The sequence below is a fragment of the Callithrix jacchus genome, chromosome 1, assembly GCF_049354715.1.
Source record: "Callithrix jacchus isolate 240 chromosome 1, calJac240_pri, whole genome shotgun sequence".
Classification (NCBI taxonomy): domain Eukaryota; kingdom Metazoa; phylum Chordata; class Mammalia; order Primates; family Cebidae; genus Callithrix; species Callithrix jacchus.
Genome location: NC_133502.1, coordinates 211,389,041 through 211,408,636, shown reverse-complemented (window position 1 = coordinate 211,408,636; position 19,596 = coordinate 211,389,041). Strand labels below are relative to the sequence as shown.

Genomic DNA, 19,596 nt, shown 5'->3' with positions numbered 1-19,596 from the left:
TTTGAGATTGGCCTGGGTAACACAGCCGGATCCTGTCTCTACAAAAAAATATTTTAAAAAAATTAGCTGGATGCAGTCCAGACCTATAGTCTCAGCTAGTCTGGAGGCTGAAGAGGGGGATCACTTGAGCCTAGGAGTTCAAGGCTATAGTGAGCTGTGATCGCACCACCGCAATCCAGCCTGGGCAACAGAGGGAGACACTGTCTCTTAAAGAAACAAAACAAAACAAAAAAAGCCATCAGCTGGCTCAGGGCGGTAGCCCCTGCTGAGGGGTCCCCAGCTGAGTGCAAGACCTGCTTCCCAGCGGTTACAGAGCTCCTGTGAAACTCAGTGTTTCACTGATTGTCACACGCAGTCAGTGACTTTCAGGTGCCCTCACAGGTGGGCTCTCCCGTGGGCCTGGGCACCCAGTGCTCGGCCTGGCCTGCTATGGTCTGGACATGAGTGGTGATCTCTGCTGTCCCTGAACCCCTCGCTTCTCCCCCTACCCTCTCTGCAGCCCTGCCCCTGGCAGCCCCTGCCCACCTTTGCCTCTTTGCAGGGCCACAGGCTTCCTTGAAGCAAATGCTTTTTAACTTCGAGCCCTTTGCTTTTTTTAAAAAAAGTAACAGCTTTGTTCAGTTATAATTCATTATACTATTCATTTATTACCTCATGCATTATACCAGGCAATTTTTCTATTTCAAGGGCACAGTTGAATGGTTTTTCAGTCTACACACAAGGCTGAGCATACGTCACCGCTATATATCCCCGGAGTATCTCCATACCCCAAAGAAACTCCGTGGGCCTTGGCAGTCCCTCCGCCTCCAGGCACTCCCCAAGCTACTCCTTGGGCTTGCCTTCCTATGACTTCTGTCTCTATGAGTTTGTCTGTTCTGAACTCTTCATATAAACTGAACCATACAACTCGTGGCTGTTTGTGTCTGGCATATTTCTCTCTTATAAATAAATTTCACTTTTATTTTATTTTTGAGACAGGGTCTCCCTCCATTGCCCAGGCTGGAGTGCAGTGGCATGAGCATAACTCACTGCATCCGCATCAGGGCGGGAATAGACCTGTCCAGGCAGTGGAAAGAAACCAGAAATGGATCCTGTTCTCACTAACAATGAATAAAGCCAAACATGGCACCAGGGGAAGGATAAAATGTGAGTGAATGGGACTGATCCAGGCCTTCTCACTTCTCAAGGAAAGCATCGCAAAGATGGGCATCACATCCAGGGCTGAGATTGAGGACTGGTTCACGGCAGAGACCCTGGGAGTGTCTGGGTGAGAGCAGCCCCCGGGCTGAGAGGATGTGACCGTCAGCCATGGTTCCAGCAGAGCCCCAGCGGCGTCTTCCAGTCCTGGCTGCCCTGCCTGAGAGGGGGGGCCTTGGGGATGAAAGTGCTGAAGGAACTTCTTTTCACACAGCAGGAGTTGACAGCCTTATGAGTCCCAGAGGCTGGGGCTGGGCTGGGCAGGGTAGACATAGGGCCAGCAGAGACCCCAGAGAGGGCTCCTTCTAGAATTATCTGGGTCTAGAGCATAGATGTCACTCTCAGCCCTCCCTGGAGCTCACGCTGACAGGGGAAGGGTCAGAGCCCCACATCCCATCCTGTGAGCCAGGGGCTGGGACCGAGGTCACCAGGACCTCCAGTTGAAGTGGGGAGGTGACAGGGTGGGGCAGTAGTGAGCCATCCCCTCACACACTGCCAGCCTTGCCCACTGTGTCCGCCCTGGTTCCCTGGAGCTATGTCCACCTCCAGCCTGGCTGTCTCTGCTCAGCCTCTTCACAAGCTCAAAACAGCCTGAGGGTACTCAGTGTTTTCATAGCTGCCTAGATGCAGGACTGTTTGTGTTTTGGTTTTACATTTTTTAAATGAATGTATTTTTCATAGACACCAGGTCTCGCCATGTTGCCCAGGCTGGTTTCAAACTCCTGGGCTCAAGGGATCTGCCCACCATAGCCTCCCAAAGTGCTGGGATTACAAGTTTGAGCCACTGCACATCACTGGTTTGAAATTTTTTAAACAGAGAACAATATTTACATTTTCTCTGTCTTTAAAAATGCACACCGAGGTGGGTTTTGTGGTGGTTGGTGAATGGACTGGTTTGGGCCTGGATCCTCCACTGGACCCTAGCACCCACAGGTGGGGTCACCCACTCTGCTGATGTGCCTCCTCCCGCAGCACCGTGGACCTGCTGGACTGGAGCAGCCTCATCGACAGCAGGACCAAGCTCTGCAAGCACCTGGTGGTCCCTAACACACAGGTGATGCCTCCGCTCCTCCATGAGGCCCAGCTCAGCAGGGCACCGAGTGTCTCTTGTTGCCCACCCTGGGACATAACATGACCAAGATCACTGCATACTATGGCCCCACAGAGTCCCTATGGCCCAGGGGGAAGAAGACAAACCCACTAATGTCCACAGAAGGCTTGGTGGGACAGAGACCCATGTGCAGCCTAAGGTACCAAGGAGAGTGTGTCTGGGGGCCTTCCCCAAGTCATCTGTCCTTGTGCATCAGGTCACCCCAAACTTCAGAGGCCTGAGATGGCAAGAGTCACTCTGCTTCTCCCTCATGGTTCTGGGGTTGACAGGACTCGGCTGGGCGGTCCTCCCCTGGGGTCTCCTGGGTAGCAGTACTCACAGAGTGATGGCCCTGGGTCCTGGTGGAGGCGCCCATTTACATGTGTGGACATTGGTGCTGGCTATGGCTTGGGCTTTCTCAACATGGCAGCTGGGTTCTAAGGGCCAGTGTCCCCTGAGACATGAGAGCCAGGCAGAAGCTGGGTTCCCTTTTCCTGCCTCGCCTCAGGAGTCACATGGTGTTTTTCTGCCAAGTTCTTCTAACTGTTTGTTAGAAGCATGTCACCAGGCCAACCTGTATGCTGGGGGGAGAGGAATGAGAGTTCTCTGCCTGTGGGAGGGGGCCCAGGAACTGGCAGACTGCTTGAAAGAACAGCCTAAGTGGGGATTGGAAGAAAGAACAGAATCACCTTCAGAAGACACTCTGCAGAGGCAGCTTTCCATGACACATCTAGCCCCGGTCCACTATGGGCCCAGCCTCAAACTTAGAGCTCCCGACCCAGAGCCTGGGGGTGCAGCGTGTACAGTGTGGCGTGCACCAAGGCCGCCAGCTGTCAGAGACGTTAGCATGGTGTAGCAAGGGATTGAGAGGCACTGTTTGTGCCCAGTGAGACTAGGCTGCTGGGGCCAGCAAAGCAGTGAGCGGTAGGCCGGGTGCTGCAGGGACCCTGAGGGATGGGTCCCCAGGGCCTCTGAGCACCAGCTCCTTGAAGGCCTCATCCTGGAACATGTCCTGGTCTCCGGCCGTGTGTCAGCGAGTGCTGCACAGCCGTCCTGTCTGCCTATAGCCAGGGGTTCTTCCTCCTGGGCCCTCTCCCTGCTCTGGGTGGAGCCCTTCTGTTTGATGATTGGGTGGTCCATGTTCACTTCCTCAGTGTCACATGGGAGCTGCAGGGGTCCTTCCACAATGGTGGGGCCTCAGTGGGAACTGGGGAGGCTGTTAGAGTACACGCTTTGGGGTGCAGGCCTGGACTGAGCCTGGGGCCCACTGGCATGGCCATTGAGCTCCGTCATGGTGCCGCCAGGCCCCGTGTAGGGCAGTGCACTGGCTAGGTTGGGGTTTCCAGGACACCGTCACTGTGTCCCCCTGGCCCTCCCTCCCAGCCCTTTGTGGCAGGAGGTGAGAGAGTTCCCATGGGCCGGGAACAGTGAGAGAGTTTTAGCCTGGGCCTCGGGGTGGCACTTTCCAGCCCTTGCTGTGGCCTGACTGCATGCTGTGCTCCTAGACAGGACAGCTGGAGCCCCTGCTGTCCCGGTTTACTGAGGAGGAGGAGCTGCAGATGACGAGGATGCTGCAGCGGATGGATGTCCTGGCCAAGGTGAGCTGCCCTGCTTAGGGAGAGGGCTGGGGCCCTGGGGACCTGGGACTCATGCAGAGGAGGGCACCTGCCTCACTTGAGCAACAGCTGCTCCCCCTCCCCTCCCCTGCACCTCTCAGAAAGCGACAGAGGTGGGTGTGCGGCTGATGGTGGACGCCGAGCAGACCTACTTCCAGCCGGCCATCAGCCGCCTGACGTTAGAGATGCAGCGCAGGTTCAACGTGGAGAGGCCGCTCATCTTCAGCACGCACCAGTGCTACCTCAAGGTCGGCTCCCGCCCAGCCCCTGCCTGCCTGCCTGGGGGCTTGGAGGCCGGCCACAGGAGGGGCTCCTCTCAGCTGAGCTCCATGGTATTTGCCTGGTTCCATGCTGAGCACCTGCCAGGGAGCTTGTGGGATGGAGGAGAGAGTGGGCTGTGCCCCCGAGGGGCAGTTGGGGTCTTCTGCAGAATAGCTCACTCAGGGCGGACCCCAGGGGCCAGGAAAGAGGCCCTTGGGTGGTGGCCACAGCCAGGCCTACAGAGGAGGTTGAGGCCGGGGTGACTGCCTCAGAGGAAGAAGAAAGGTCTCTGCCAATGCCTGCTGCCTGCAGCCCCTCCTCTTCTCAGAACCAGCCAAGAGTGTTTAATGAGCAGGAGGAAGACAGTAATCTTTATGAGGATCCACTAGATGTGCCCGACACCCCCAACTTGGAAGCCTTCACGTGACCGTTTCCTCAAGCTTGTTTTGAGTTGAGCACCCCTCTAAGGACCTGATGAAAGCTTTGGGCCAATGCCGGAAGGACTCACCCAGGATGTCGCATGTATTCAGGGAGCCCAGGGGTGCTTCAAGGCAGGACCCCCAGCCCAGCCTGAGAGCCCCAGGCTGCTTAGGGACGCTAGCAGGTCCATAGCTCTCAGGGTGAGCCGGGTGCCCAGAGAACACAGGATGCCATGGGGAGGGGTCCAGGTAGGAGCCCAAAGTACACACCCCTCCCACAGTTGGCCTGGCAGTCTAGAGCACATGATGGCTGCTGCTGCCTGGGCTGCCCCCACAGGGCTGTCCACTGGCCACACAGGAGGCTGCAGATGTCCCCACTGCCATTTCCCCTTGGGGACAGAGGTTGGGGACACATCCTCAACCACACCTGCTCCAGGCGCCCGGAGCGGCACCTCCCCAGGCAGCTGCTGCCCAGCTCTGGTGACTGTACCTGGGGGCACATGGGCCCAGGAAGGCCCCATCCTGCTGTCACTTGGGCTTGCCCAGGCTCCCTGTGACTTTTGGCCCTGGCCCCACAGGATGCCTATGACAATGTGACCCTGGATGTGGAGCTGGCTCGCCGTGAGGGCTGGTGTTTTGGGTCCAAGCTGGTGCGGGGTGCATACATGGCCCAGGAGCGAGCCCGTTCGGCAGAGATTGGCTATCAGGACCCCATCAACCCCACGTACGAGGCCACCAACGCCATGTACCACAGGTGCGCAGCTCTCCCGCACCTCCGTCTTCCCAGGGCAGGGTGCCAAGAAACCGGGACTGAGGGAGGGGCTTGGAGAGGCTGCTGGGGCTGGCCTTGTCCCACCCTGCTGGAGCCAGAAGCCCCCAGCAGGAGTGGCAGCCGCATGTGTCCTGAGGTCAGAACTGATATTTCCTCTGCTTTTGTGTTATGTATTGCTTTTTCAAAAACATTAAGGTTATTCTTTTATAAATATAAAAATGCCAATTGAACAAAGCAAAATTGGCCAGGGTTCCGAGCCGGCTCCTGCAGACACTTAGATCCAGAGATGTGCAGGAGCGCCCGGCCTCCCCCGCCCCACAGGCTCAGCCTGTTTGCTCTTCTGTTCCCGCAGTGGGACCACCCATCAGCTGCTCTGCAGCTCCTTTTACTCTAGTTCTCTTGGTGATCTTTTCATGTAGCACAGGCCGACCGACCATGGGCTTTTCCTTAGAGGTGAGTGTGCATATTGCACATGCAGAGACGCCAAGTGTCTCCTGGTCGGCATGTTGTCCACAGTGCACACGTCTGCAGCACTGATGTTTGCACTGTACAGTGTGTCCTCTGCCCAATGCGTTTTTCATTTCACATTCCCTCTGGGTTCCTTTGTGTGGGCTTGCAGAGCGCCGCTGTTAACAGCCAGCATGGGGTGCCCAGGGCTGTGTGTCCAGTGTCTTTGATCTTACTGGTTTTCAGTCTGGTGGTTGTCATGGGGACTCACTGGACATACTGTCACCCTCTGTAGTACAGGGCTGTCAGGGGTTCTGTGTCGGAGGATGCAGCTGTCCTAGGTTCCTGGAAATGGGATTGCAGGGTCAGGGAGAACATGTGCATGGTCAAGCCTGCTGAGCGTCCTCTCTGCAGGAGGGCTGTACTGCTCGAGCATCCTGGTGGCCTGGGATGCCCACCCCCACTGTGGCCTAAGGACCTGCTTCCCTTTCATTTCCTTGCAGGGCCAGGGGTGCACTGTAGGACCCCTCCCCAGAAGGAAAGCTGTCTCTGTCTTGAGACTCATGGGCACGTTTGGGCTGGTCCAGAGTCAACGGCACACTAGATGCAGGGATGCTGCACCTCACCTCGTTCTGAGCAAACTGCCCGACATTGTTTGCCTGTTCTTGGTTGCTGGTCTTTTTCATGAGGTGCTGGGAGGGGCAGACGCTGCTCCCATTTCTCCTGATGCTATGGGCACCCTTGGAAAGAGCCGGCTCACTGGATGGTCCTGGGCCTGGCCTTGGCCTCCTCCCTGTGTAGCTGGTAACGAGAGGCACAGGCGACCACAGGCCTGGAACTGGGCTCATGTGGCACTCTCCACAGGTGCCTGGACCACGTGTTGGAGGAGGTGAAGCACAATGCCAGAGCCAAGGTGATGGTGGCCACCCACAACGAGGACTCAGTGCGATTCACACTGCGCAGGTAGGTGTGCCCCGCCTCACACTGTCACCCCACCCTGAGCTAGGTGTGCCCCACCCTGCACTGTCACCCCACCCTGAGCTAGGTGTGCCCGACCCTGCACTGTCACCCCACCCCGAGGTGTTGGCTCCTTTGGTTGGGGAGAATTGGCGCAGTGCAGAGCTCAGGGCGGGCAGAGCTACCTACTGGGTGCAGCTGGGCATTTGTGGGGTAGGTTGGTGGAGGGCAGCTTCAGTGTCCCACAGGTCCAGGCCTGCTGCTGTTCTGGACATTGCACCGTGAGAGCGCAAAGGCTCTTTGCAGTTACTTGGTTTTTAAAAGTAACATATTATTATTAGTTTTTGAGACAGAATGTTGCTGTCACAGGCTGGAGTGCAGTGGCATGGTCTCGGCTCACTGCAATCTCCGCTTCCCAAGTTCAAGAATTCTTCATGCCTCAGCCTCCCAAGTAGCTGGGATTACAGGTGTGTGCCATCACACCTGGCCAATTTTTTGTATTTTTAGCAGAGACAGGGTTTTACCATGTTGGCCAGGCTGGTCTCAAACTCCTGGCCTCAAGTGATCCTCCCTTCTTGGCCTCCCAAAGTGCTGGGATTACATGTGTGAGTCACTGTACCCAGCCTTTGAGAAACGGACTTATTGAACTTCCAAATTAAAAAATGAAATTTCATTAGGGGATTCGCATGGCTCCAGAAAGGTACAGATACAGTGTTGGAATCCAGGCCCTCAGGAGGCCTCCAGAGCGCTGCCTCTGGAGTTCCCTTCACGTTTTTTTTCTATAAGCAGTTCCCTTCACTTTTTTTCCTTTTCTTTTTGAGACAGAGTGTTGCTCTGTCACCAGACTGGAGTGCAGTGGCGAGATCGTGGCTCACTGCAACCTCCGCCTCCCAGGTTCAAGTGATCTCCTGCCTCAGCCTCCCTAGTAGCTGGGATTACAGGTGCCTGCCACCACACCTAGCTACTTTCTATATTTTTTGTAGAGATGGGGTTTCACCATGTTGGCCAGGCTGGTCTTGATCTGACCTCAAGTGATCCACCCACCTCGGCCTCCAGTACCGTCACTCTGGTCTTACCTCTTGCCTAAGCCCAAGCTATGCCCACAATGGGGTCCTAGGTCCCCCTCCCCTCCCAGATTTTGTCTTTCCAGGGATGGGACCCCCAGAACCCTTGGGGGCCTGGGCAGCAGCCTCACTGGCTCTTGCCTTCCTAGGAGCTGAGCAGGAGCTCCACTCCACAGCAGGGCAGGGTGCCCTAGATCCAGGGCTTGGGGCACAAGGGTGCTCCCCAAGAAGCCACAGGGCCAGGGCTGTAGCCAACAGGACACATCCTGGCCCTGCTCGGGGATCTGACTCATGGCTGGGAAATCATTCAGCTGTTCATGATGCTGCTTTGTCATGGCCTGAAATGGCAGCACACCCCCTTTTGTGCCCCGATCTTCCACTAATTGTGATAGATGTGTCAGTGATGGGACAGACTCACTTTGTCCACACGCACAGGCCTGGTGGCCAGCAGTGCCCGGCACTCGGGAGCTGGTGGTGCGTCCTCTTGGCTTACCGTCAGGACTCCCAGCCTCTGGTTGGACTCTCAGTGCTGGTGGACTCACAGTCTGACTAGCCGTATCACCATCCAACTCTAAAAGGACAGCCTGCCCTCAGCAGGGCTTCCTCTCTCTCCAGCTTCAGCTTCCTCCCCCTGACTCCACCCGGGACCTGTCTGTCCTTACTATTTTGCTGTGGCAGTGGCTCCCCCACTGGACACCAATACCAAGCCTGAGACCAGGCTTCAGCTCTGTGCCCCTGCTGTGGATGGCTGGGTAGCTGGGTCTAGAACCCACCTCCCCTGGGGAAGTGGTTCTAGACTACGGTGGCTGTTGTGTCCTATGCCGGGCCCAGACCATCATACCACCCACCCTCAAACAACCCCAGTCGGCTTTGGCCAAGGAACAAAGCAGCCCCAAACTTAGAGGCTGGAACAGCGGCATGTTCCGTGGGCCAGAGGCAGGCTGGATCAGCTGGTGCTTCTGCCACTGGCTGTACCCGTGTCCCTCCTGCACCTGTGACCAGCTGGGGCCGGTGAGGCCTAATGACTTCATTCACGGCCAGGGCAGTAAAGGAGACTGCATCCTGAGTCCAGTGCCCCACAGGCCAGTCCAGGCTTGACCGTGTGGTGGGCTCAGGCTTCCAGAAGGCCTGGATAGGGCAAGCCTCTGCTTGTGTCACTTCTGCTACCTCCCTGTTGGCCAAAGTGCCTCATGAGGCCAAGGCCAGATGCCAGGTGGAGTGAGCTGCTGTCCTGCGCTGGGAGGAGCGCAGTTACATGGCAGAGGCCGTGCACACCAGCAGGGGAGGGGGCAGCCAGCAGTGGCAGCCTGGCTCTAGGGTTCATGTCCTGGGGTTGAGGAAGGCACAAGCTGGAGATCAGGGAAATGTGGCACAGATGGGTGCCTGCTTTAGCTGGGTGGTCCCAACACTGGGACCCAGCCCAGGGAGGGAGGGAAAGGGCCTATGGCTGATGGGTACTCTGGGAGCTTGAGCTGGCGTGGGTTGGGGGAGGGCGTGGGAAGCACAGCACAGGCCCCAACTGTCACCTGGGTGATGTGTGAGGAGCAGGCGGAACTCGTCCCAGCGTGGGGGCCCCGGTGCTGGGCAGACCAGCTAAGTTGGGATACCTGGATATAGGAAGCTGGAGATGAAACTTGAGAACTGTCACTGCACGAATATTTCAAACCCTGAGAATTTTTGTAAAACCCTGTAAGGAGTGGTGTCAGGACAGAGTTGAGGGCCCCCACCCCATCTGAGCAGTGTCCCATCTGTAATTTAAGATTTTTTAGTAGCTATGTTAAAAGGGAAAGTGAATTTCAGTAATACATTTTAATTAAGCCAAAATATATAAAATATTACTTCCAATTGTATTCAAGTTGCTTTTAGGAAAGCGATGTGGCGTTTTGCATTATTTTACTACAAAGTCTCCTAAATCCTGAGTGTCTGACACTTGCAATGCATCTTGATTCAAAGCAGCCACCTTCCAAGGACTCTGGGGCTGGTGGCAGTGTGGGACAGAGCAGCTGTGGGGATGGGGCAGAGGAGTTTGAGGGCAGGGCCGGAGCCCAGTCACCCTGCAGAACCCCGAAGGACTTGAGGCAGGGATGGTGGGAGAGCCGAGGAGCTTCCCTGCCCTGTGGGGCAGGCTGCTGGGTGGGTCAGGGCCTCAGGAAGGGCTGCACTTCCAAGGGAGGTGGAGAGGTGGGGGTGGGGGTGGCAGGAAGGGGGCCTTGCTGGCTAAGGGCCGAGCCTCCCCAGGGAGAAGAGTAGGGCAACCCAGCAGAGTCCTGCTGGGAAGAGGCCACACTGGGGCAGGGCCGGGCAGAGCCCATAGCCCAGCCCCACCTCACAGGGAATAAAGTCTGGAGTATAGATGGGGGACTTGGGGTGACAGGACAGACTCAGAGCTGGGACGGGGCCCTGTACCCCTGCACCGGGGGCAGTGTCCTGGAACTGGCCTTCAGCTCCTGGCTTCACCTGCACAGGATGGAGGAGCTGTGCCTGCATCCCGCTGGCCACCAGGTGTATTTTGGCCAGCTGCTAGGCATGTGTGACCAGATCAGTCTCCCGCTGGGTGAGTGGGGCCCTCCCTGGTGTGGTGGGGTTGGGGTGCTGGGCCTGGTCCTCATGGTGCATCTCTTCCCCCATGCAGGCCAGGCCGGCTACCCCGTGTACAGGTACGTGCCCTACGGCCCAGTGATGGACGTGCTGCCCTACCTGTCCCGCCTCGCCCTGGAGAACAGCAGCCTGAAGGGCGCCTGTCGGGAGCGGCAGCTGCTGTGGCTGGAGCTCTTGTGGCGGCTCCAAACTGGCAGCTTCTTCCATCGCCCTGCCTAGCACTCGAGAACCCACCCTTGGCCTCCAGGCACCCCAGTTGTGGCCTCCAGGGACCCTCACCCCTCCAGGCCATCACCACAGCTGTAGCCAACCCCATCCTCACACAGATTCACCTTTTTTCACCCCACCCTTCAGAGCTGCTGGATGTGGGCCAGGTGCCTCCCAGCCCCGCCCAGGGTGTGGGCCGAATCTGATACCTGCCTCAGAAAGCTGCTGGGAACTGTGGGGAATCCTCGGATGTGTGGGCCCAAGCCCCTACCTCTGTGACCCGCATATCCTTGGACCTAGAGGATTGTCTGCCTTCTGCCAGGGGCAGCCCACAGAGCTCGAGCCCCCTCGGGGAGCAGTGGCCGGGCTGGGGAGGCCTGTCTGGTCAATAAAGCACTGTTCCTACAGCTGAGAGCCCTTGCTCCCACACAGGGTCAGCTCTGGACAGCAAGAGGGAGGGGCTCAGACAGGGTCCCAGAAGTCTCAGCCCAGACTCTGGCCTCCAGTGTCATCTGTTCCTGGAGGCTAGGCCCTGTGCAGACCTGGCCACCCCCAACCCTGACTCCACAACTCAGGACCCAGCAGGGCCCCTGGGCTCAGGGCAGCATGGAGGGGACTCATGCAGATGCAGAGGCCAAGCTCCCCAGGTGGGCCTGACACCCCTCCCCCTGGGGCTCCTTCTCAGGCCATTCCCTGGCATCCTGAGTCCTCCACACCCCCCACAACCATGACCTGCATCAGCTGCCTCCTAATGGTTCCCACAGGACACTGACCAGGCTGCAGCAGCTACACCCTCAGCCCCCTGCCTTCTCCCACACTCTCCAGCCCCCAGCCCCACAAAGCAGGCTGGATGTGGTCCTCAGGCCCTAGGGCTTGGATGGGGGCCCCATGTAGATGGCAGTGACAGCATCCTGGGACCAGGGCTGGGGCAGGAAAGCCCTGGAGGCTCCCAGTCTCCATGCAAGGGGAGGGGTGGTGGGCTGGGCACACAGCCCAGGAAGGAACCCCGAGGCAGCTCTCTGCTGCAGCAGAGGTGGGGGCCCTACCAGGGCCCCAGTATGGCAGAACCCACAGCTGTCACACAAGCCACATGCAGGCCACACTGAGGTATCTTTATTTCTCTGGGTCACACAGAGCTTGGGCCTCAGAGCCTCTTCTGCATGGGGGCTGCAGCTGCCAAGGGAGAGGCTGAGACCAGAACAAGCACTCAGGTGGGCCCCAGTGCAGGTCGCAGTATGCCCAGCAGAGTGAAAAGGTGTGAGAACCCCCATGCCCACTCTGCCTGGCCCTGAGGCAGACAGCGGCAAGCTAAGCCCGCCTCCCCTTTATGAGACCATCCTAGCATTTGGCAGAAAGTCCCAGATGAAGGCGGGGGACAGGCAGCCAGGGTCCACCTGGCCTCTCCTCAGCAGGGGGACCCCTGCAGGCAGCTGCAAAGGTAGTGGCCAAAGGTCAAGAAGATGAACTCTGCCCAGACTCCTGCTGCCTGTGGCTATGGTGGGACAGGGCTGCCTTCCTGGTCATACTGGGCAGCAGGCGGCGGCCAGCGACCTCCCAGTCCCAGGGATGCCTTTCCTGCCTGGCAGCCCCTCTGCTGCAGCTTCCGGATGAGCTCCAGCAGGTTCATCTGCAGCATCAGCTCCTGGGATACAGAGGGGCCCCATGAGCATCAGAGCGACCCAGGCCCCGTTCATCCCAGCCTAGAGGTGCCAGGCAGTGAGCCCATGGGGCGACCACCCTGTGAAGCCGGTCATGGCCTGCCAGGAAGGGGTGGAATCTGAGTCTCTGCCCCCAGCAGGGCCGCTCAGAATGGCATGTGGGAGGAGAGCAAGAGGGCCCTGCGGGCCTAGGGAGAGTGGGCAGTGCCCCATGGCTGGCTGGCTGGCTCACCCTCCTGTAGGGAGTGGGCCTGGCCTCTGTGCTGGGAACAGCATGGAAACCCTTTCCAGAGCCTCAGTCCTTCCACTTCACCCCCTATACCCTGAGCCTGGATTCCCAGGGACCAGCGGTGAAACCCCAGATGGAATGGGGTCTTCAGGGCTCAGGGGTACTCGGGCCAGGGCAGAGCAGGCCCAGGCACTAACCTGTGGGTTGGTGGTCACGTAGAAGCCAGCCACCCCCGCCTTCTCCAGTGTGCTCTGCTGGTCAGCCACCTTCCGGTCCAGCTCTAGGACGATCTTCCGGTCCATTGCCCGCTGCTCCTCATGGATCCGGTGCTCCACCGCCTGCCGTGGGTGAGGGAGGGTGAGGGCAGCTCAAACACAAATGTCTGCTGCTGTCCCCAGTAGCACTAGCTCTGACACCACCGATGCGTCCTCACCACACCCAGGCCTCTCCTGGAGACCCTGAAGTGGGGCTCCAAGGGTCTTCCACGAATGCCCCGACCTGGGGCTGCCTTGGGACTGCACACGCATCTCTGCAGGCACCCACTGCCCTGTGGCTTCTTGGTTAAATGTCAGTCTCCAGCTGTCCCTGTGCTCCCTGGGAGAAGGATGGGCCCCTTCCTGGCTGGCTCTATCACCCCACCATTGCCCTTGTACCCCTTGTACCATTGCCCTTGTACACCATTGCCCTTGTACCCCTTGTACCACCTGCTCTAGGCCCCAACCCACAAGGAGCTGCTATGCAGGGGAGCACTGGTGAGCCTTCACCCTCCACCCAGCCCCAGTACACCTGGCACCCACAGGGAGGAGCCACCTGGTGGGACTCACTAGGCTTCCAGTGGCCCATTCAGGCCCAGGGTAGCCACCCACGCCTGAGCACCCCTGCACCCCTTAGCTCAGCCCAGTCAGCAGAGCCAGGTGGTACCCAAGTAGAGCCGGGCTGGCCACCCTGCCTGTGCCCCCCTGCACCCCTTAGCTCAGCCCAGTCAGCAGAGCCAGGTGGTACCAAGTAGAGCCGGGCTGGCCACCCTGCCTGTGCCCCCCTGCACCCCTTAGCTCAGCCCAGTCAGCAGAGCCAGGTGGTACCAAGTAGAGCCGGGCTGGCCACCCTGCCTGTGCCCCCAGTACCTCTAGTTCTCGCTGCTGAGCCACCTGGAGCACAGGCAGGTTGTGGGGCCGGCAGGCCTGCTGGGCTTCCTGGTGCTTCTGTCGCAGCGCCTGCCTGAGCACTGGAAGGATGAGAGCCCATCAGCAGGCGGTGGGACTTGGCAGCAGCGCTCACCCATGGGCACCTGCCCTGCCCCGAGCAGAGCAGCCAAGCCAAAGGGGTGTCTGCACTTCGGAGGACGCCAAGCTCCTCCATCCTCCCAGGCCCACTGTCACCCAGGGCCGGGCCCTCCTCCAGCAGCAAGTCTCCAGGGGACTCCAGAAGGTGCGGGACACTCAGGGTGGGGTGGGAAAGGCTGGGTGGGGCCAGAGCTGCAGCCCCAGACCCAGGGCAGCTGGAGGAGGCGGGAGGGGGGGAGGCTGTAGTCAGAGGTCTTCAGGCCTCACAAAGCCACAGGCCAGCAGTGCTGTGTGTGCTCTGCCCCATCGTCCATGGAACATGTACTCAAGTGCCGGAGACCACCTCAGGCAAAGGCATGGGAAAGTATCCAAGAGGTAAAGAGACAGGACACTGAAGAACTGGTGAAGAGCATCTGGACTGGGCCTGACTGTGGGCCTCTGCATACCAGGGATGCGCTTGGCCCCTCCATCCTCGGTGCTGCCCTTCAGAGTGAACAGCTGCCTCCCCCATTTGCAGCTCCCAGCCCCCCACAGTGCCTGAGGGAGAAGGCTGGGCACAGAACTGGGAGGCCCAAGTTTGGGATGAGCCTGGGGTGCCGTGAGGCTCCGGGCCAAGGAGTCTGTGTGGCTCTGAGGCGCTCACCTTGGGCCACCAAGCAAAGCTCCACGGTCCCCGCTGAACTGTGCATAAACACACACAGTGGGGCTGTCTAGTCTGAAGGGAATGTACAGAGGAAGCGATCACGGGACACAACAAAACCACCATAGTGAAAGGGAACACGAAGCACCCGCAGCTGGCACCAGTGACCAGTAAGCGCCAAATGGCTACACTACAGCACCCCGCAGCTGGCACCAGTGACCAGTAAGCGCCAAATGGCTACACTACAGCACCCGCAGCTGGCAACAGTGACCAGTAAGCGCCAAATGGCTACACTACAGCACCCGCAGCTGGCACCAGTGACCAGTAAGCGCCAAATGGCTACACTACAGCACCCGCAGCTGGCACCAGAGACCAGTAAGCGCCAAATGGCTACACTACAGCACCCGCAGCTGGCAACAGTGACCAGTAAGCGCCAAATGGCTACACTACAGCACCCGCAGCTGGCACCAGAGACCAGTAAGCGCCAAATGGCTACACTACAGCACCCGCAGCTGGCAACAGTGACCAGTAAGCGCCAAATGGCTACACTACAGCACCCGCAGCTGGCACCAGTGACCAGTAAGCGCCAAATGGCTACACTACAGCACCCCGCAGCTGGCACCAGTGACCAGTAAGCGCCAAATGGCTACACTACAGCACCCCGCAGCTGGCACCAGTGACCAGTAAGTGCCAAATGGCTACACTACAGCACCCCGCAGCTGGCACCAGTGACCAGTAAGTGCCAAATGGCTACACTACAGCACCCGCAGCTGGCAACAGTGACCAGTAAGCGCCAAATGGCTACAGCTCCCCAGGAAGGAGGGGTCCCTGGCCACAAGAACACGCGAAACCCAACACTGTTCCTGGGAAGAGCCCTGATGCTTGCTGCAGCTCTTCTCCGGAGGCCCCTGAGGCTGCCCTGCAGGTAGCCTGGCTCCTGCTGTGCCTACAGCCTTCCCCAATCTCCTGTTTCTTGGCGTTCTGTTCACACCTCAACGATGGCATTTATCACATGAAATATGTTTCTGGCTGAGCGTGGTGGCTCACACCTGTAATCCAAGCACTTTGCAGGCCAAGGCAGGCGGATCACCTGAGGTTGGGAGTTCAAGACCAGCCTGACCAACATGGTGAAACGCCGTCTTGAAAAAAAAGAAAGAAAGAAAGAAAGAAATATGTTTCCAACCAAGACGCCCCCTCCCCCAGCCCCGAGACATCTTCGAAACACAGGGAAGCAGCGAAATGTCATCTCCTTCACTCTACTGACTGCTACAAGTGCCAGGTCCACTGCCAGATTCCACTAGGTAGGCAACCAACAGGCAAGAAGAGAGCCACGCTGGCTGCCTGGGCTTAGACGTGACCTCAGACATGACCAGGGAACACAAAGGAGGAGGAGCAACCAGTCAGCCCTGCTGAATCAGCAGGAGAAGCAGACAGTCAATGCAGACACGCCTGCTGCTGGGGGAACCAGAGCCTGGCCCTTCTGAAGCACAAACGCACTGGGCCCAGAGAGTTACTGAAACTCCTCCTCCTGCTAGAAGGAACCAGAGCTCTGTGGGAAAATGACCGATTCTAGTGCTGAGACAGAGAACACGAGAAAAGATGAGCCAAACATGGTCCTGAACCAGAAAGCAGGGAAGTGCTCAAGGAATGATGGGAGGCACCTAAGGGAGCCTGGAGCGCCCCCACTGGCCACACATGGCACAGTCTGAGCATTAACAAATAATGGGCCATGCACTTCAGATTGGTAAACTACGCATTTTACAGCTCAATGAAAAAATTTAAAAACACTATCACCCAGACATTTAGGGGAAGAAGTAACACCAATTCTGCACAAATTCTTCTGGAGAACTCAAGAGGAGAGCACACTTCCAACCTCCTCATGTACCTAAACCAGACAGTATTCCATAAAAACTACAGCCCAAAGTTTGTCATGAATATAGACAAAAATATTCTTAACAAGATTTTAGCAGATCAAATCTGCGCACATAAAAAGGATAGTACAGCATGACCAAGCAGGACGGAATTCAAGTGACTGTAATTCACATAATAACAGAAAATGATTCACCATGTGATCATCTCAAGAGCTGCCAAAAAAGGGTCTGCCAAAATCCAACATCCATTCTTGATCCTGGAGCAGATGGACATGCCTGCCCTCTGGGGAAGGGCACCGCCAGGAGGAATTTTTGCCACATTAAACCTGCCTTAAATCAGGCTTGACCAGCAGTCCAGTTTACAGGAAACCCAGAGAGTGGAGAAGCAGGTTAAATGCACGAAGAAGCAATCTGACAGATCCAGAGCAGGGCATTCTAGAAGTAAAATGCCCTGGACTCTACAGACAGGCAATGCCACAATAAAGGTGGGGACTGTTCCAGAAGCAGAGAGACCCCAGCAACCAACTGCAGCATGAACTTGGACTGGATCCTTACATAGAAAGCAACATTCTGCGACAAGTTAGGTACCAAGGTGTGGCTGCGCACACCTCTGGAGACACCCACACGGTTAATTTCTCAGAGGGCTACCCTCTGCGGGTGTGTAGGAGACTGTTCTTGTTTTAGAGAACTTGCTCCCAATCCAAGGCCAAGGTTAACCCCCCAGGTTGTCCGGAGGCATTCTTGGTTTTCAGGACTAGGGAGGGTACCCCTGCCATCCTGCAAAGCACAAGACAGCATCTGACCATAAAGACTTACCCAGCCACAAATGTCAACATTCCTGGGTTGATAATCCTGGTCTCCAGGCAAGCTGAAGACTCTTGGTGAACTGCTACGCTGTCACGTGTATTTAGGGATATCAAGAACTATGGCAAAACGTTAACTACTGAATTTCTGGTGGAGAGCACAAGTGTATGCACTACACTATCTTTTCAGCTTTTCTAAATGTTTGAACTTTTAAAATAAGAAGTTTGGGGAAAATATAACAGCAAAGGTGGAAATGTGATGGTGCAGGGGGACCCGGCCTGTGTAATTTGCAGGAAAGGGCTCCTAAGCCCACCAAGCATGCGGCTCAAGTGGGAAATTCTTCGGGTTTGCGAGGGTGTCACAGGGGACAGTGCTTAGGAATCTGATGTGCAACTGGTATGAGGCCCTACGAGACGTGAGAGGGAGCGGACCCCAAAGAGCGCTGCACAGCTGTCAACAGACCTTCACCTACTGAGGGGCAATGCAGTCCGCGCCAGACCAACCAAGCATCGAGGCCTAGGGCCATCCTGCTTGGAAGGGGTGGGGCACAGGACAGCCCGAGCAGGCAGTTTCTGCTAAGGGGGCTGCGCAACTGAAAACAAAACCGTTTGGACCCGCCGGTCACCAAAAAGGCGCTCAGTCTCCGCGCCCTTGATTCTGTCAATCTAAGAGACCCCTTCCGAACACTCCCAGGGAAGGAGCCGATCTGCACAGATACCAAGAGCGGCCGGGACCTGCCGACCCGGAGGAGGAGGCGCCTCGTCCCGCCGCCCCCGCCCACCTCGGTGCTCGTTCTGTAGACGTAGGCGCTGGTTGTACAGGCTCTTTTCGGTGAGGTGCTGGATCTCCAGTAGCCCCTGCACGATTTCGAACACGGTGCCGTCGAGAAGCGCCAGGGCCAGGTCGCTGAGCGTGGTGTAGGACAGGCGCTGCTGGAAGGAGCTGCGGGCAGGGGGTGCGCGGTGAGCGTCTGCGGAGCCGGGGCCGGCTTCGCAGGCCGCCGCCCGCCCCGCCCGCGTACCTGGGCAACTCCTTCACCAGGCTCTGCAGCGCCGACAGCAGCTGGTAGTGTCGCTCTTGCTGCCGCGTACCGTCCGCCACCTCCTCCAAGGAGCCCGCGTAGCGGTCCATAACCCGGGCGCCCGCTAGCCGCCTGCTTCAGCGACGCACGCCCCCAACTTCATTCCGAGCGCGGCACGACCCGCCCCTTTTACGACAGTTCCGCCCGCCAGCCCCTCCCTCCCCGCCGCGCGCCCCGCCCCCTGCGTCATTCAGAAGGAGGCGTGCCCAGTCCCTCCGCGGAGACCCTGAGGAGGGTTTCGCTTTGTCCGGGCTTGCACCTGTGTGCTCCCTGCCCGACCTTACAGGCGACACTCCCTCGCCTGGATATCGCAGGACTTCGGAGAATCCCACAGGCCCTTGCTGAGTCCGTGCTGACTGAGGTCCGGGCTCCGCGCCGGTGCGTCGGAGGCCAGAGCCCACAGGACCTGGGTCTAAGGCACCGTCCGGGGCAAGCAGTGGCGCCCCCGGGGATGAGACTGACAGGACCACCTTAGAGCCTCTGGGCTGGGACAGTCGGAGCCGGAGTCCCCATCTGGACCTGCCATTGTCGCCCGGGACTGCCAGGCCTCCAGCCCGAACCCTGAGCCCAGACTGCGCTCTCCTGGCTACTCGGACCAGCTGCTGGGCCGGGGCTGGTGGGGGTTCTGGTGTCTGTGGCTGAACCGGCAACCGGCACCGAACAGGCTTTAACAGGAGGGGTTCGAGTGGAGGAACGGTTCCAGCAAAGGCCCTACCAGAGCCGGGTCAGGTGGATGGGCATGAGGACCAGTGTGGCCAGGCTGCGGAAGCCAGCCAGCGCGGGAGAGAAGGGCAGGGGGTGCGCATTGCAGAGGCTGCTGGGGGCTTGTCCAGAGAGCACCAGGGGACACGAGAGTGCTTGGGGACACAGACACGATCAGACTTGCATTTCACCAGGCACTCTTTAGCTGCCTGTGGGGTGTCTGGGCTCTGTGAGATGACCCTGCTTTGACCGGGTCAGAAATTATGACTGGTTTCCAGAGAGAACACTGGTTAGTGATTGGCTATGGGGAGGAGGGTGCGTTGAGCTAACTGGGGTCCCCCTGAAGTGCCCCCGTGGTCTCTGGTTTCCCCAGGGTCTGTTTCTTCAGTCCCTGGCAGGATTGGCTCCCCTGCACCCTTTGTCTTTGTGATGCCTTCCAGCCAGAAACCAGAAGTGAATAAAGTGACAACAAGCAGCCAGGCCACTGCCGTGGAGTGTGGGCCACAACCCAGAGCTGGTCATGTGCTGGGCCCTTCAGAGTGGCAGGAGCTGGAGGTGGGACTCGAGCTTGTGGGAGCTGAGCCTGCAGCGAGTGGCAAAGAGCCAACTGGGGCTGTGCCTGGTCACTGTCCCCTCCCCCAGAGGTTGTGTGTGGGATAAGCAGCTGGGTGAAGATGCCTGCCTGAAGATTTTCACCAGT

The 19,596-nt window shown here is 58.2% G+C and overlaps 2 protein-coding genes across 2 annotated transcripts; one reads left to right on the top strand and one right to left on the bottom strand.

The window, feature by feature from the left end:
• The first annotated feature begins 1,139 nt into the window (after window positions 1–1,139).
• Window positions 1,140–11,035, top strand: LOC100386954 (proline dehydrogenase 1, mitochondrial-like). The gene is made up of 8 exons (XM_078341806.1): window positions 1,140–1,267; window positions 2,170–2,251; window positions 3,793–3,885; window positions 4,005–4,151; window positions 5,162–5,337; window positions 6,667–6,765; window positions 10,289–10,377; window positions 10,456–11,035. Exons 1-8 carry the CDS (start codon window positions 1,155–1,157, stop codon window positions 10,638–10,640), a joined length of 984 nt encoding a protein of 327 aa, XP_078197932.1. The 5' UTR covers window positions 1,140–1,154; the 3' UTR covers window positions 10,641–11,035.
• A 684-nt stretch (window positions 11,036–11,719) lies between these two features.
• LOC118147320 (protein DGCR6) lies at window positions 11,720–18,295 on the bottom strand. The gene is made up of 5 exons (XM_035272542.3): window positions 18,135–18,295; window positions 17,895–18,055; window positions 13,640–13,740; window positions 12,713–12,853; window positions 11,720–12,270 (listed from the first exon to the last, which is right to left on the bottom strand). The coding sequence occupies exons 1-5, from the start codon at window positions 18,242–18,244 to the stop codon at window positions 12,121–12,123; spliced, it is 663 nt and encodes a 220-aa protein (XP_035128433.1). The 5' UTR covers window positions 18,245–18,295; the 3' UTR covers window positions 11,720–12,120.
• Window positions 18,296–19,596: the final 1,301 nt, after the last annotated feature.

Coding starts and splice junctions, on each gene's coding strand:
- LOC118147320 (XM_035272542.3), bottom strand. CDS start 18,244: ATGGACCGCTACGCGGGCTCCTTGGAGGAGGTGGCGGACGGTACGCGG. Junction 13,741..17,894: donor TCTACAGAACGAGCACCGAG/GTGGGCGGGGGC, acceptor TCATCCTTCCAG/TGCTCAGGCAGGCGCTGCGA. Junction 12,271..12,712: donor ACGTGACCACCAACCCACAG/GTTAGTGCCTGG, acceptor TCTGTATCCCAG/GAGCTGATGCTGCAGATGAA.
- LOC100386954 (XM_078341806.1), top strand. CDS start 1,155: ATGGGACTGATCCAGGCCTTCTCACTTCTCAAGGAAAGCATCGCAAAG. Junction 4,152..5,161: donor CGCACCAGTGCTACCTCAAG/GTCGGCTCCCGC, acceptor CTGGCCCCACAG/GATGCCTATGACAATGTGAC. Junction 6,766..10,288: donor GTGCGATTCACACTGCGCAG/GTAGGTGTGCCC, acceptor TCACCTGCACAG/GATGGAGGAGCTGTGCCTGC.